A 16,080-nucleotide genomic window follows, 5' to 3' on the forward strand; every position below is an offset into this window, starting at 1 on the left:
GGGGAATTTACATGCCAATATGTGACACAGCACGGCTGACAGATCGTCTACATCACTTCCTCTCTGACATTTATCAGCCTCCCGAAAGACACCGGATTCTTTTAGCCCTCCACTTGTGCATTTGGGGTTTGATGACACTTGAGCTCAACGTCAATCGTGACGTTTGACTCGACTTTCAGAACGTGGAAAACTCTAGATCTAATATCTAAAAATCATATATAAAGCCAATATTAACTAGAAAATTATGAGAAATACTAAATGGTAAATCTCTGTGATATGCTTAACCCTGTCTGACATGTGAAATAAAAAAATCGGTAGCACTTTATTTTACAGTGTCCATGTTACATAGGTTACATGTACTTACCATAGTAATAACAGTAAATTATGCATAATTACATGCAACTAACCCTCAACCAAATCCTAATCCTGCCCTAACCCTATAGTACATGTAGTTCATTAATATTACTCAGAACTTAAATATATAATTACACTGTAACAATGACACCTTAAAATAAAGTGTAACTAAAAAATCTATAATTTTCTTTAAATGGAACAGGTTAGCATATGTTTTTATATTGTTGTTGAGTATCATATCTGATACGTCAGGCTTTTATGGCTCACATCGTAAGATTTAGTACCTAAATAACTTGTTTAGGAAGTTATTTTTAAATTTAGTGTATTAAGTCTTTTATTATTATTACGCTGCTGGACCTGAGTATATATTTCATTCTCATGTGTCAACATGTACAGAATGACTATAAAATACCTTGAACCTTGGCCAAAAAGCAAGATGATATTCTGAGATCTTTATAACAGTATAGCAGATACTTATGCACATAAATATCAATATCTGTCAATATCTCATTTTTAAATGCTTAGTTTATGATCAAAGCACTATATAAAACGTATAATGCAATGCAATACAATGATGATTGAGAGATGAACAAATAAACCTTCCTCAGAAGCCTGATGATCATATTTGATACCCATGAGTGTTCATCTTCAAATATTACAAACAATATCAAAGTTATCCTTACGTTTACTTTATAAAAACCAGGTTTCAGATCAAAAAAGACACGTGAAGCACGAGCTGAAGGTGGACGTTTGTACAATTATACTAAAACTCTTTTACTTGCAAAGTTTTGATCATGTTCATCATGCTTTTTAGGCTTAAAGAAGATTAGACTGAGATTCTGAGAAAATGATTAATATTAAATAGTGAAATATAAAGCGGCCAGAGATCAGACCATCAGTTTCTTTCAGAAAGAAGTAAAATACTCATCATTTACAAAGCACACATCATTCTGATCTAGACATCAACTCCTGACGAGTCAAACAGAGCAATCTTTAGACTGATGCTGTCAAAATTATGATCAGACTTACAATTCACTAAAAATCACACAGAGGTTTATATTTATACTTGGAAAAAAAAAAAAAAAAAGCAGCGAGACTTCTTCAAATAACCGTCTGATCCACAAATGTGCACTTTCACTGCGATGCATGAACAAGCTTTGAATGTTTTTAAGTTAAAAACAACATTTTTGAGGCCAAATGGACACTTAATTACACAGGAACTGAACATATTCAGAGCATTAGAAAACTCTCCAGCGTCTCCAGTTAGTTCAAGAGCAAATTTAATGGCCATCTGCGTTCAGTCTCTTCACAACAGACGGCAGGACCAGAATCAGAGCCGTCTCTGGATAATAAAAATACACACTAGCCAGCCAAAGATGCACTTCAGAAGAAAAACAAGATCATTTACATCTTGACCAGAAATGTAATTAGGTTGGAAGAAACCTCAGCAAGAATGAGTCCAGTTACAGTATCAGCGGGTTTGTTTTCTCTCAGAGAACTTCTGTAATCTCCAAGGCATATTTGGATTAGCATTTGGATACTAGACATTTAGTGTGTCACTGAATTGGGTTATATATCAGACACAAGAGAAAATGTGATATATTTGTTTTTGTATAACAGAGAAAAAACTGTTCGCTGATCTCAACTGATTTGTCAATACCAATCCAGGTAACTTGCATTCATTCCTGAAGTTAAATATGTATATCTGAAATATTACACAAAAGTGAATAAAGTGATATGCTACTGTTAAAGTGTTTAGGATCTGTAAGAAAAAAAAGTAAATAATTTAATAATTTTATTTACCAAGGATGCATTGGTGCAAAAAAAGTGGCGGTAAAATATTTAAAATGTTACAAAAGATTCTATTTCAAATAAATTCTGTTCTTTTGAAAATTACATTAATCAAATAATCCTGAAAATAATTATATTAATATAACAGTAGAATATAAAATTCCACAAAAAAACTTTTTCAACACTGATAATAATCAGAAATGATTTCTGAAGGATCATGTGACACTGAAGACTGGAGTAATGATGCTGAAAATTCAGCTTTGATCACAGGAATAAATTACATTTCACTATATATTTTTAAATTGTAATAATATTTGATAATTTTTATTGTATTTTTGATCAAGCAGAAGAGACTTCTTTCAAAACATTAAAAATCTCCAAATATATGTGCACAGTAATTAAACAAATAAAAATATATTCTATTTTCAAAAACTAATTAATCATTTGCATATACAATATCATATGTACATTACATCTCAAATGTTGTGACGCATGATTTGGATAGTAAAAGTATGTTAAAATGTTAATACTAATGCATAAAAAATATACAAAATATGCAATGTACACAAAAATGCAATATAAGAAATGTTATTAAAAACATTTGTCAATGATCTTATGATGAACAAGTGTACTCGTTTAGACTGGTAATTAAAATATCCACTTAAAAAAAAAGAAGTAATTAAGCCTGAACGTATAGTTTGCATCATTGGTTTGGATTGTGAACATTTGCTTTGTTTTCTTGCCAAACATCGCCTGACGTTTCTAGGTCAAAGTTTAATTGTGAGTGATCTCTGAAGTCCAGTAAGAGCTCAATCTGCAGTCAGATAGATCGCAGCTCTCGTGGTTAATGGAGGCACTGGAGAAAACAGTCCGGCTCTCAGGAGACTTTTATCTACTCCGCTGCTCTGCCTTATTTAGTCTCAAACTAATGTGTCATTCTGCGCTGTTGTCTAGGGATCAACAATCTCTAATGCATCTTCCTAAGCGTTCCCCACCCATTCCATGCTGTGCTTCAAACACATCTCCTCTAGCAAAGGATGAAGCAGTGTGACACAGCCTCGTCTGCTACAGTCACTTCAGGAATTTGTTCTGTTAAAGCCTGATTTGTTTCACGCATCTGCGCTTCAGAAATGCACGGTTTAGGCATTTAAAAACATTTAATGACACTAACAGTGCAGTTTTTTTCCATGCACCTTTAGGGCTGTTTCATGAAAGGACAAAATTAGTTCTGATTGCATGGGAAAATTATGCAGATGCAATAGTTTAGCGTATCCGCCCTCAATATCTTTACACACGAGCACATCAAACCAGTTCTAAATTAACCAACAAAAATGCAGTGCATCTGGCTCATCGCTTAATTTAAATTTCACTTGAGTTTTACGTCTTTTTTTTTATTTTGATGGTGCAACAAAATTACCAGGTATTTTTTTGTACTGCACCATAATTAAATATATTCACACTGCATGCAAATTAGCTCTCCATGGCCTGGAGGTGTTTAGTGGATAAACCTTAAAGGGATAGTTCACTTTGAAATTAAATTTTGGTATGTTTTAGCTTACCTCAAGGGCATCCAAGATGTAGGTGTCTTTTTTTCCGCAGTAGTTTTAATTTTGATATTTTTAGGTCAAACTGTTCTTGTCTGTCAGTCATTTAATGCAGGTCTGTGGTCACTGTCTCAAAGAGCATGCACAGAGTCCAAATTAAAACAATTCCCCATCGTCCAAATTAAACAATTCCCCATCGTAAGTACACATTGATGGCCTAAGACACGAAACGAGCGGTTTGTGTGAGAAAACGAACAGTATTTATATCGTTTTTACCTCTTATAAAACAACCACGTCCAAGTGATCTGAGGGCGCGCGCGCATCCTGGTGTGTGTCGTGTGCGCAGACTGGTGCATTATTCTCTTCTTGGTTTTGCAAGAAATGTTATAACAACAAGGACTCCTGTTATTTTATTTAATAATTTTAAGTTTTCTAAGGATGGACACGAATATGTCACACGTCAGTCATCAGAAGGAAGATTTCTCCTGCCTGTTTGTAGAACAGCTCCTGGCCATGGTAGCATGGAATTCCTTACCTAGTTTTTTCGTCAATGAAGCTAGTAAGATGGTCTTTAAAATTAAATTGAAATTGTATTTATTTACACAAGTTCTTATATGACTTTTTACTTCTGTTTTTTGTTAAAAAGGTGCTATATAAGTAAAAGTTTTTGACCCTATAAGTATACATGGGTTCTTAGTTCTTGAGTTTGATTTAAATTTTAACCAACTTAAATCAAGGAATATTTTCAGTTCGTCTTCTACTAAATGTCTTTGTTTATGGTTGTATGTTGTATGAATGCATGCTTATTTTTGTAAAAATTGATATATAATAGTGATTTTGACCACAGGAAGAACAGCACTCATATGTATATGAGATAGCTGATTGTTGGATCAATAAATAATTCAATTAATTCAATGCATAGATATATACACTAGATGTCGCCTTGTCTACGGCAGTTCATTGGAACGAATGTCTTTAAGGTGACATCTAGTGTATATATCTATGCACCAGTCTGCGTACACGTCACACACCAGGATGCGCGCGCGCCCTCAGATCACTTGGACGTGGCTGTGTACAAGAGGTAAAAAACGATATAAATACTGTTCGTTTTCTCACACAAACCGCTCGTTTCGTGTCTTAGGCCATCAATGTGTACTTATGATGGGGAATTGTTTAATTTGGACTCTGTGCATGCTCTTTGAGACAGTGACCACAGACCTGCATTAAATGACTGACAGACAAGAACGGTTTGACCTAAAAATATCAAAATTGAAACTACTGCGGAAAAAAAGACACCTACATCTTGGATGCCCTTGAGGTAAGCTAAAACATACCAAAATTTAATTTCAAAGTGAACTATCCCTTTAACAAGAGTCCATGAGTGATTGTGTCAAATGTCAGCAGGTGTTCATCAGGAGAGACCCAGCAGACCATCCAGAACCTTTAGCGCTTCAATAGCACACACACACACACACGTCTCTTTTCTCGTGCCCACGTTTGTCCCTCGCTGGAAGGATCCAAAATAATGGCCAAGGGTTTCTTTGAGGCTTAAACGTACATCGCATCTCACCGCTGTCACAATAGGAGAAATGGCTGAGTGCCAGTGTGAAGGAGACTGTCTGAGTCATTCATTTATATATGATGGAGGTCTAACAAAAAATAAATTAAAAAATTGAGAAAATGATGATTCATACATCTCTGCATGAACACAAGCTCAAAAGAGCATGTTCAGATATGCAGCAGGTGGTCAAACTTCTTCTTCAAAAAAAAAAAAACATATTGAAGTCCAAGACGAAGAAATTGAAATAGTTTTTGAGCATTTTGGATGCAGAATTATTCATTTATGTATGAGTGACACAATCACCCTGCAGAAACGAGACGCTGCAAACACCTAACCAGTGATAATTCTCTGTATTAATATTTTATGCTTAAAGTAGCTTTATTTCCACATAAGAAGGAAAAGACAGTATCATCTGAATATTTAAAAGCACATTTTAAAAGAGGCAGTATCTTTCCTTTGAACAAAGAAAACATTTTTTTTTTTGGTGGTTCAAAAGGAAATTCTTTCAAATGAATTCACAGGACAGTCTCTGGCTTCTGCCAAGAAGACAATGCTTTATTTCAGCACAAAACCTCCAGTCATCCGCTTCTTTAAGCTATTTCTCATTCGGTGGCTCTCGCTGGAGAATTGAAGTTTTCACATGTAATTTTTCATCTCAGTATGAAACTTTACTACTCAGAACAGATCTCAAAAAAGTGCAATTTTCACTGATAATTCAACTCGGGTAAGATAAGAGAAGCAGTGCCTCGGATGAAACAAAAATCAATAGTGCAAAAATAAAATTAAAGTACAGCGCACAGTGAAAATGACATGGGTAACTATAAATAGCAAAGCATAGTTTAAAATCTAGGGTTTTCTACTTTTCGCACACTGTTTACTTGCTTTGTTTGTGTATTCTTTGTAAGACCGTAAACTAATATAGATGGAGAATGGGAGATCTTTGCTCAGGCGCTGGCGTTCTCAGCGCTGGGAAAATACATTATGCCATCATAATAAAAGTCCCGCTTCCGACACATCGGCCAAACAGAAAAACGTATCAGCCGATGGCGATATTTAAATGGCAAATATCAACCACTGGATTCTAAGGTCTTCTGGACGGTTGCTAGAATGTTGCAAGAGTTTTTATGGGTCTGCGTTTCCCGAAAGCATCGTTAGCCAACTACCGTATAGTCGCAAGTTCTGTTGTTATCAACATAGTTCAACGGGTCGGTGTTTTCCGAAACTAGAGTTCTAACGAACATTCGCAAACAGCATCGCACAGTTGGGTTGGAACGACAGATCTCGACCTGTGGTTGGAAGCTTAGAGTTACTGGTTTGCATGACATGTGGACTCAATAAATCCTTATCTTGCGCGAAATAGGCAAGCTGACATTCAGTACAATCTATATCATTTATTTAGAATACATACAAATGTAATTTACATCTTTTAGTTTGTCAAGAGATTTAAACGCGGGAAACGCACCCCAGGACAGTTTCTAGAATGTTCTGAATGGTTGCTAGAATGTTCTGAATAGTTGCTAGAATGTTCTGAATGGTTGCTAGAATGTTCTAGCCTGACATGGTCATACTCAGATTCTAGTCAGTCTGATACTGCTCCATTGGGCTGTGATTATGGGGCGTGTTTCAAACCAAACCAGGAAGGAAAATGCCTCTGCACTCAATTGGATAGACCTACAACCAATCATAGCAGCGGAGTAAGTGACGTATGTTCTTCATTTATCTTTCCGATCGACAAATGCCTTGATCGCGGTTCTCTGTTCCTCTTTTAAAATGAATGCGCTGTCGATATCTTCTATAACAGACGTGATGGAGGAATCTACACATAATGTTTTATAAACAAAGTTCGGAGGAGCACGTTCAAATAATCGATCCAATCAACTTGTCATGAAACAATTACCATGTCTACCCTATCAGCATGAGAGGAAGCATATATATTTATTCACTCTGTCAACTCATCTAACATTCCTTGACAGTTTTCAGCATCCCTCCACTCACTCTTGGCTTGTTCCTTCCACAGCCAGGAATACGGGGGGAGTACTTTGGGTTCGGGCCGAATACCGAGCCTGGAGCCCTCTCCTCGGACAGCACGCCAAATATACATTTATTCTATCTGACTTATTTGTAAGTGTGATCCATAGGTGTGAAGTCGTGAAATCTCAATTCTCCAGTGGCAATCTTCTTTGTTGTAAACAAATTCAACCCAAGCGCTCTTTGATGACGTAGTGATTACGTTACCGTTGCTCATCTGTCCATCATCGTATAAAGCCCGCCCTGACAATTTGATTGGTCCGAACAATTTTTGTTCGGGCATAATAGCTCTTCAACGGATCAAGTCCAGACCGAACTTCCCGACCAAAAAATTTTGTGGGCGGGGCTAAGTTCGGCTGGCATCCAGGCTAAGCATGTTCTGAATGGTTGCTAGAATGTTCTACATGGTTTCTAGAATGTTCTGAATGGTTGCTAGAATGTTCTGAATGGTTTCTAGAATGTTCTGTATGGTTGCTAGAATGTTCTTGGTTGCTAGAATGTTCTGAATAGTTGCTAGAATGTTCTGAATTGTTGCTAGAATGTTCTGAATTGTTGCTAGAATGTTCTGAATTGTTGCTAGAATGTTCTACATGGTTGCTAGAATGTTCTGAATGGTTGCTAGGATTTTACTGGTCCCTACTCTCATCAGCCAATTATATTCTGGTCTCTAGACACTGTATGTCTTGAAAGTCTGATCACATAATAAAGTAAGAGCACACCTCTCCTCAACAAATCATTGAGGAATCATTCACGACTTGACTTAAAAACACCACTCAGAGAAGCCTCAAACAAACGTATGACCAGTTCATTGAATAGCACAATTTTCTCTATTTGTGACATGATTCACTTTTAACACAATCGTCTCCTTTCTCCTCTTTCCTGATACTTTCCGCATCCTCATTATCACACTCATCTTTCCTCATCTTTCTTCCTCTCGAGTTCTGAGAGGTTTGCTCTCGACCAGCAGTGCTGTCAGATTGAGTCAACAGATGCAACGTGAGCAGAGAAACACTCTGAAGCCCCAGCCAATCTGTCTGTTTGTCTGAGCGCTGAAAGAAACAGGAACACGCAGAGAGAGAGAGAGAGAGAGAGAGAGAGAGAGAGAGAGAGAGAGAGAGAGGAATAAAGAAGGGATTTAGGGAGAGAGGACGAGAAGGGTTTAAAGGACAGGAAAATGATGAATATGCAGACAGAAAGCTAGAACATTTCCAAACGGGCTAATTTGTGCAAGGAAGATGCAGAAGAGCAGAAGGGAAAGTGCTGGTTGTAAGTGAAGAGACAGTCGCAGTGGGCGTTCACAGCCTGTTTTGTCTCTCGTAGGCCTTTTTCATTACATTCCCTCTCATTCGCTCTCTGTGTGTCTGTGCTGACAGCTCCAGTATTTCGGGCCCTGCCGAAGGGGCCGTAGACATGCTTGACGTGCCGTTTGTCATCCGATTGGCAGCAGCGACGGGCTCAGGCAGATGCTGAAACTGACCTTCTTTCAGGCAATATGATTCAGTTACGCAACGCACACGACTGTGGGGTGACACAGTTAGTAGAAGAACAAACTACAACCAGAATATTCAAGCAGTTACTTGAATTTAAAGAAGCAGCATGTCATATCAAAGTTGGAGCAAAGAAAACTGCAAAATAATGGGCCCTATTTAAGTGCATGGTCTAAAACGCAGGGTGCAAGTGCACATAGGTCGTGTCCCAATCTCCTTTTGCTAGTTTAGTAATAGGACAAATGGTCGGCGCTCCCGGTGCATGGTCTAAAAGGGTTGTCCCTATTCTCTTAATGAGTAATGGGTGTGTTTTGTGCATAACGTGCAATAAACCAATCAGAGTCTCATCTCCCATTCCCTTTAAAAGCCAGTCGCGCTCGAGCCATGGCGTATTCGCTATTTACATGACGGAATTTGCATGTGGAATAAAAAAATTGGACGCTTCTCCAGACAGCAAACGGATCTGCTCGTGCACGAGGTTAAAGCTTTAGACCATCTTTTATATTGTAATCCTTTTATTTTTATATTTGGCATGTTTGTGTGCTGCTGTGCATCCCTATGTGTTTAATAAGCAGTGAGTGTACGCGCGTTGTGGACCCGCGTATAGGTGCATATTACTAATGCGCTCTTTAAATAACGACGTGGCACAGGACGTGAAAATGATAACTGCATCAGGCTGGAACTAGCAAAACAAACTTGTGTTGCGCCTGGCGCTGCATTGCGCCAAGTGTATGATAGGGCCCTATGACTGTTTTAAAACTGTTTTCACAAACTACCCTGTTCCCTGTCTGTCATTGGTCAGTCAAATAGATAGCTCCGCCCCTAACTCACACCATTGGTTGAGCATTTTTTGGGCCACAGATGAACATCAAACTTTTGATGAAGATAAACGTCTCTCACAAAGCTATTTTAGACCGGTCTATAGTGTTAGACGAGCAGGGCCGCGGGAAGTGGGGGTGCTGGGGGTGCTGCAGCGCATATGTTAGTTCATTAAAATGAATTAATTGTTAGCATTTAGTCATTTATTTGTAATAAACACTTTAAGTGGGCTATTTAAAAATTGTTATTTATAAGTTAAATTATCTTTTTAAAACATAAGCGCAGAGTACTCTAACACGTGTTACGTAATATTGTGTGTGTGTGTGTGTGTCGAAAGAATTTGTCGCAGCTGCTCAAAAAAAAAAAAAAAACCCAGTCAAAAACCCCACTGTCAGTGTTTTGTAAGGAACAGGCAAATATGTAAAATATAGCAGGAGACATTTTAATTGTTTACTAATAAAACAGTTATTTTTTATGCCAGTGTCGGCTAGACAAATTAAGTTGACGACTCGCGATCTTCGCAGCGCCAGAGAGAAATGCACATTTCATACGAATTACATAAGCAGCGCAGTCTGTTTTCTTTCGTTTTGAATTGTTCTGCTTAAAAGTAGACATTTCAAGCTATCTGTATGTCTCAGGTCTGTGAGGCAATAGGCTACCTATTATAGGCCTACGTTGAGTTTCGGTTCATTTATGAGACGAGCTCCAGGTTCGCCAGCGCCTCCGTGTCCTGATTATCTATTTTCTAATAGCCTATATTTACTTCTTATTTATTAAATCCAGACAATTAGAATCATCGAATCATCGATTAAAATTAAGATACAATTAATACAAAACGAAATTAAATTTAAAGACAGGCTTTGTGCTTTCAGTTTGAGGTCTCTGTGAAAGTTTTAAAACATTATTTTAGTGCCGCTTTAGAGCGCTCACGTCCGTAACGGAGAACTGTCTGTAACATTTTTTTTTTGTGTGTGTGTGTGTGTGTGAAATAAATTTCTAAAAAAAATGAGACTTAGTCCAGTGCGACTTAGGCTATAGGCCTATATGTTTTTTTCTTCCTCGTGGCGCATTTTTTAACTGATATGCGACTCCGGAGCAATAAAATAAAAGGGACTACGGAATAAAAGCAGAATCAATAAAGTCAAAAATGTGATGTGCAGTCAGGTTTGAGTGTGTGCGCGGTTTTTGAGGAGTTTTACAGTCTTGATATTGTTTATTATTCAAAAGGGGTGACGCCCCTTCCCCCCCCCAAAAAAAATCAGCACCCCCAACCTAAAACCTCTTCCCGCTGCCCTGTACTGTACTGTAATTTGCTCATAGACTAGTCTAATGCAAGTTAGACTGTTTCACAAAAATAAAGACTGACTTAATTTAGACCAAAAAAATTTACTTAGGTCTAAGACTCTATGGTACCTTTGCAACCAGCAGTAACAATCAGTTACATTACAAACAGCCAAAAGAAAAGGGAAAATGGCTCATAATTTAAACATTTCTTCTTGTTACTACATTCTCTGCCACTGATGGATGCTTTAAAATTTAAATAACCCAACTAACCCTTAACATGCACTCATTTTTTTTTCCCTACCCAATACAATTTCACCATATTTCCAAACATCTGAAACATTAGATTAATTATTACTATTAATTATTATTAGGGTTGTCATTTGATCAAAAATAATTAATTGTGCATATTGTTAACTAAAACTAAAACATACGTTTCATAAATTGAAATAAAGCTGAAATAAAATAAAATATAAACCTTAGATTAAAACAAAAATTCTAAACAAAAAACAAAAATGTTGAAAACAAAGTAAACTAAACTAAAATGAAAAAAAAAACTGAAATAAAAATAAACTTAACTAAATAGAATTATAGTAGAATTTTACTTAAAACATAAAATAAAAAGCTAATTAAAATGATTACTAAACACTATATTATTAGTGCTGTCAAATCGATTAATCGTGATTAATAGCATCTAACAAAAGTTTGTAAATATGTGTTTGTGTCTATATATATATATATTTATTTATATATATACATATATTATATATTTACAAAATTGTATGTTAGATGTGATTAATCGATTTGACAGCACTTAATATTATATAAATTAACAATGATTTTGCATTTAATGTTATTGTAGAAGTAAAATAAAGCCTTTCCTATAAAGCAAAACAAATGCTTATAAGTGATATTTCACAAATTGAATGCCTTTAAAAATACTGAATTAATAGCAACACTTATTGCATTAATACTCTAAAGTTAATTAGCAGGCCTAATCAGTCTAATCTCTTCCTCAAAGTGTAACAGACACAACCCAGATAAGTTGGATAAGTTGACCAGCACAAATCCACTCATCAAACACAGGCCTGTGGGAGAGAGTTTAGTTTAGTGTGAAGCAGGACGGGCTGCTTTTAACTCTTCTAATCTTTAAATAATCTTCCTTCAAGTCACTGAGCTCAAAATCCACACATGAGAGCTGAAACTCGACTAAAAGCTTGATATACTCTCAAGAGGAGAATACCAGCCAAACTCTGTTTTTATTTCCCAAAACTCGTCTAACTCAATGTTCTACTTAGCAGTCGTGCTCTAGTTTGACACCAACAGCTCACTGAGATGCTTTAAGATGTATTATGGCGATTTCTGAATTATATTGAGAAGTTTCACATGTGCAAAACTGCCCCCATCATGCATATTATTATGATCTCAGGTCCCTCCTTTAAAGTCCCCCTGTGGTGAAAATCCAGCTTTTAATGTTGTTAGTTTATATGTCTATGTGGTGTTTTTAATATGCTTTAAGACAAACCATGTGTAAATTCATAAGTCGACACCATTGCTGAGTATTTTCTCCTTAAAGGGACACCAGGCAAGTCTGAGTGTTTTTTCTCTACGAAGCTCCCCCTAGTGTCTGGTAGTAAATGCTTTCAAACACACTGTTGTAAAAACGAACTGTTGTCCCTCCCCCCTCGCCACGAGCAACCCAGCTGATCAGAGGAACCGGCTATTTCAAAACCAGTTATGTCTACCGAGGCAAGTAAAGCAATATTTTCTTTCCAACTGATGGCGATTTTTTATTATTATTGTGTTGTCATGCATACTAGTATTTTTACCGGGAACGAACGATATGAACGAGGCGAACTACTGCTTTCGTGTTTGTTTGTTTTTGGGAGAATGGGCATGAGCAAAAAAAAAAAAAAAAATATCGGAGGCTAATATTTGTCTAAAGTTATATTAGCAAGGTCTATAAGTTCATCTGGTAGAATGACGGTTTACCTTTGCTTGTCTAAGAAAACATCAGAACGTTTTCTAGCTCGATCATGATATGTGCAACATGTTTATTGCCTATTATCAGACGCGTTGACTTAGTGACATAAAATAAAAGTGCAAGTTACACAAATAATACCGACAGAGGAACGGCCAAACAACTACAGAAATCAAACGTGTTTGCTATGACAATGCTAACATCAAAGTTATAGTATCTAGCGTACTAGTAAGCCCCTAACAGACAGCGATCATAATAAAAACCTTTACAGACAATAGCAAACATCCTGAGGTCACAATTACTTGAAATTTAAATATTAAACACAGTTTATTCCAAAGATACTTGCAACAGCAGCCAGGTCAGCATCCGTTTTGCAGGCTTCTGTTTCTCTCAGTTCTCACCATTCTGAAAAAGCCGGTCCGATATTTACTCGAGTCTGACTTCTTGCTCGGTCAGTCTCCCGTTTCCTCTTTCGTTGGTCCTCCGACAAAGATTTCCTAGCTTTCTGTTTCTTTTTTACAGGCTCAGCCATAACTCAATCTATCGTTGCCCTTTGCTTATAGCTAGCCGGTGCTTGAATGGGGGCGTGTACGTGTGCAGTGCCGTCAAGCAATTCGTTACATCGCGAGACCTGATATCACGCGATACTTCCTGACGCCGACCCGCCGGCCCAAAGTTGCAAGTGAGTTTTTTCCGCTCTCGGGCACCAGGGGGGAGCGAAACCACCACCATTCAACCCGAAATAAGTAATATAACCATTCCACTGACTCCGAAGCTGTTCAGTTAAGGTTAAAAAGTTACCTAGAGCACCTTTAAAACTGCAGTGAACCAAAGACAGTCTCAAAAACACGCTTTGAAATCGCTGGTGTTTCTGACGTCACAAACTACCTTGTAACCAATCAGATCAACGTGTGATCGTCAACCAGTGGATCTCTGAGCTGAGTGAGTGAGTGGAGGCGGGGCTCATTTGCATATTCATAGAACCACATATACTAAGTGAGGCAAGGGTGTCGAGTTACATTCAAGATATTTTAAGGCATGACGAATTTTTAAACGTCATTTCGGTGATCAAAGATGAGTTTTAAGGGATAAAATGATTGACTACAGGGGGACTTTAATGCAGACAAACAAGTTAAATGGCAAATATACACGTACTGTCAGGGGTTTGTTCAAATCGCTGACACTAACTCACTATGAGCAATAGTAATATTGATGCTGCCTTATCAAAGCCCACTAATTATGGTTTCACAGCACAAACACAGGCTCCTATTCTCTCTGACGCTCTTATATTCTCCCACTCCACTTCTCTTTCTATTTCTCTCTCCGTCCTCGGCAATGATGATTGAAGTGGCAAGAAGGTAATTGGCATTCTGGAACAATGGTAATGACCTCTGAAAGGACTCGTGCTGTCCCAGTGACAGCCACTCATTTCTGATTTGTTTGGACAGCGCATCATTCTGTTCATTTCGCCCTCTCTCTCCACATGCATTAAAGTCCTTTTGAAGAATAAACAGGGTTTCGTGACACTGGCTCCGGCACAGAGGAACCAGCAGGACTCCAAGGCTTCGAACTCTCAAAGATATCATGTATTCGGCATGAAATGAAAAGTTTAGTTTTTTGCAACTTGCTATAATAGCATTTCCAGAAACGACGCTGAAAAACGTTTGGTGTAGAAACAATTTTCACTTAGAATTTGCTAGTCAATTTCACAAACAATTACAAAGAAATGGCAAGTAACACATTGAGCTAAACATGAAGTTTTGAAGTAGAAAACTGAAATGGTAGTTTCTAGTAAAATCATATTCAGACAACTTCCATTCAGTATCCATATTAAAATAAGACTGCAATATATATCGCATATCTATAATATCGCAATTATATCCCTTAAATAGCAATGCAAAGGCAAATAAAGATCAATTAAAAGATCAAGTCTGTGATCAGCAGGTTTGATTCAGGAAATGCATGAATTTGATCAAATGTAAATATTTAATGCGATGTGAGTTGCTCTGAATAAAAGCTCAGCCTAATGCATAAATGTTGAGATCTTAATATGAAATAATTACTTACATGATCGAATGATTCACATTCATTTTATTGATTCATTAGTGTCTTTTTTATTTCTCTTTTTAAGGAATGTTTCATTACTTTTCTTTCAAATGCATGCATGCCCAGAGAGATTGTTAACCAAAGCATCAGGTTATTTTTGCAAAATAACTACACAAAAGTTTTATTTACAGAGAAATAAATTGCTTTTCGACTTGTGGTTAAACCGCTGTGTAAAAGTAACAAGAGAAACCTTTTAAATGTGATGCAGAAAAAAGGTCAGATTCACACTCACCGTTTTTGTCAGCTCTGCGGAAAATCTGTGAAGAGAGAAAGATGAATAAAACAGTCAATGGAAGTTTATCAACGTGAGCATTATTCAGAAGCATTGAGGATTGATGGAAATGCACAGTGATGATCAATATTAAACATAATTTGGCCATTAATGAACTTCCCCTTTAGAGCTGTATGGTGTTCTCTCTTCAACACTGATGGAACGTGACATTTTAACTGAGATTCCTTCGTAAAGCCTGTTAGTCACATAAACATAAGCAAAATTCTCTCTCTCCCTCTCTCTCTCTCTCTCTCTCTCTCTCTCTCTCTCTCTCTCTCTCTCTCTCTCTCTCTCTCTCTCTCTCTCTCTCTCTCTCTCCCTTTGACCTCTATAATCATAGACTTTCACTAGGAGGGAGCTGAGGTGCATCCTGGGATGCTTTTTAATAATACTGGTGGAACACACTTGCACACTTGATGATGCTTTTACTTCACTATTCGTGCCAACTAATTCAATACAGTTCAAAAGTTTTTGGTCGGTGAGATCTTAAAAATGCTTTGGAAAGAAGTCTCTTCTGCTCCTCAAGGCTGCATTTCTTTGAATAAAAAACAGTAATATTGTGAAATAATATTACAATTTAAAATAGCTGTTTTCTATGTGAATATATTGCAAACTATAATTTATTCCTGTGATCAAAGCTGCATTTTCAGCATCATTACTCCAGTCTTCAGTGTCACATGATCCTTCAGAAATCACTCTAATATGATGATTTGATGATCAAGAAACATTTATGATTATTATCAATGTTGAAAACATTTGTGGTGCTTAATATTTCCGTGGAAACATTATACATGTCTTTACTTGGTCGGTTTAATGCATCCTTGCTGTATAAAAGCATTAATTTCTTTCAAAAAACA

The 16,080-nt window shown here is 37.0% G+C and overlaps 1 protein-coding gene across 1 annotated transcript in view; it reads right to left on the reverse strand.

The window, feature by feature from the left end:
- Positions 1-16,080, reverse strand: part of necab3 (N-terminal EF-hand calcium binding protein 3) — a 52,783-nt gene that overhangs the window by 28,389 nt on the left and 8,314 nt on the right. The window contains exon 2 of the mRNA XM_079882776.1: positions 15,185-15,209. Within this exon, the coding sequence (XP_079738902.1) occupies positions 15,185-15,209 (25 nt within the window). The remainder of the gene's footprint in view (positions 1-15,184; positions 15,210-16,080) is intronic.

The sequence above is a fragment of the Squalius cephalus genome (genome assembly GCF_949319135.1).
Source record: "Squalius cephalus genome assembly, chromosome: 10".
Classification (NCBI taxonomy): Eukaryota; Metazoa; Chordata; class Actinopteri; order Cypriniformes; family Leuciscidae; genus Squalius; species Squalius cephalus.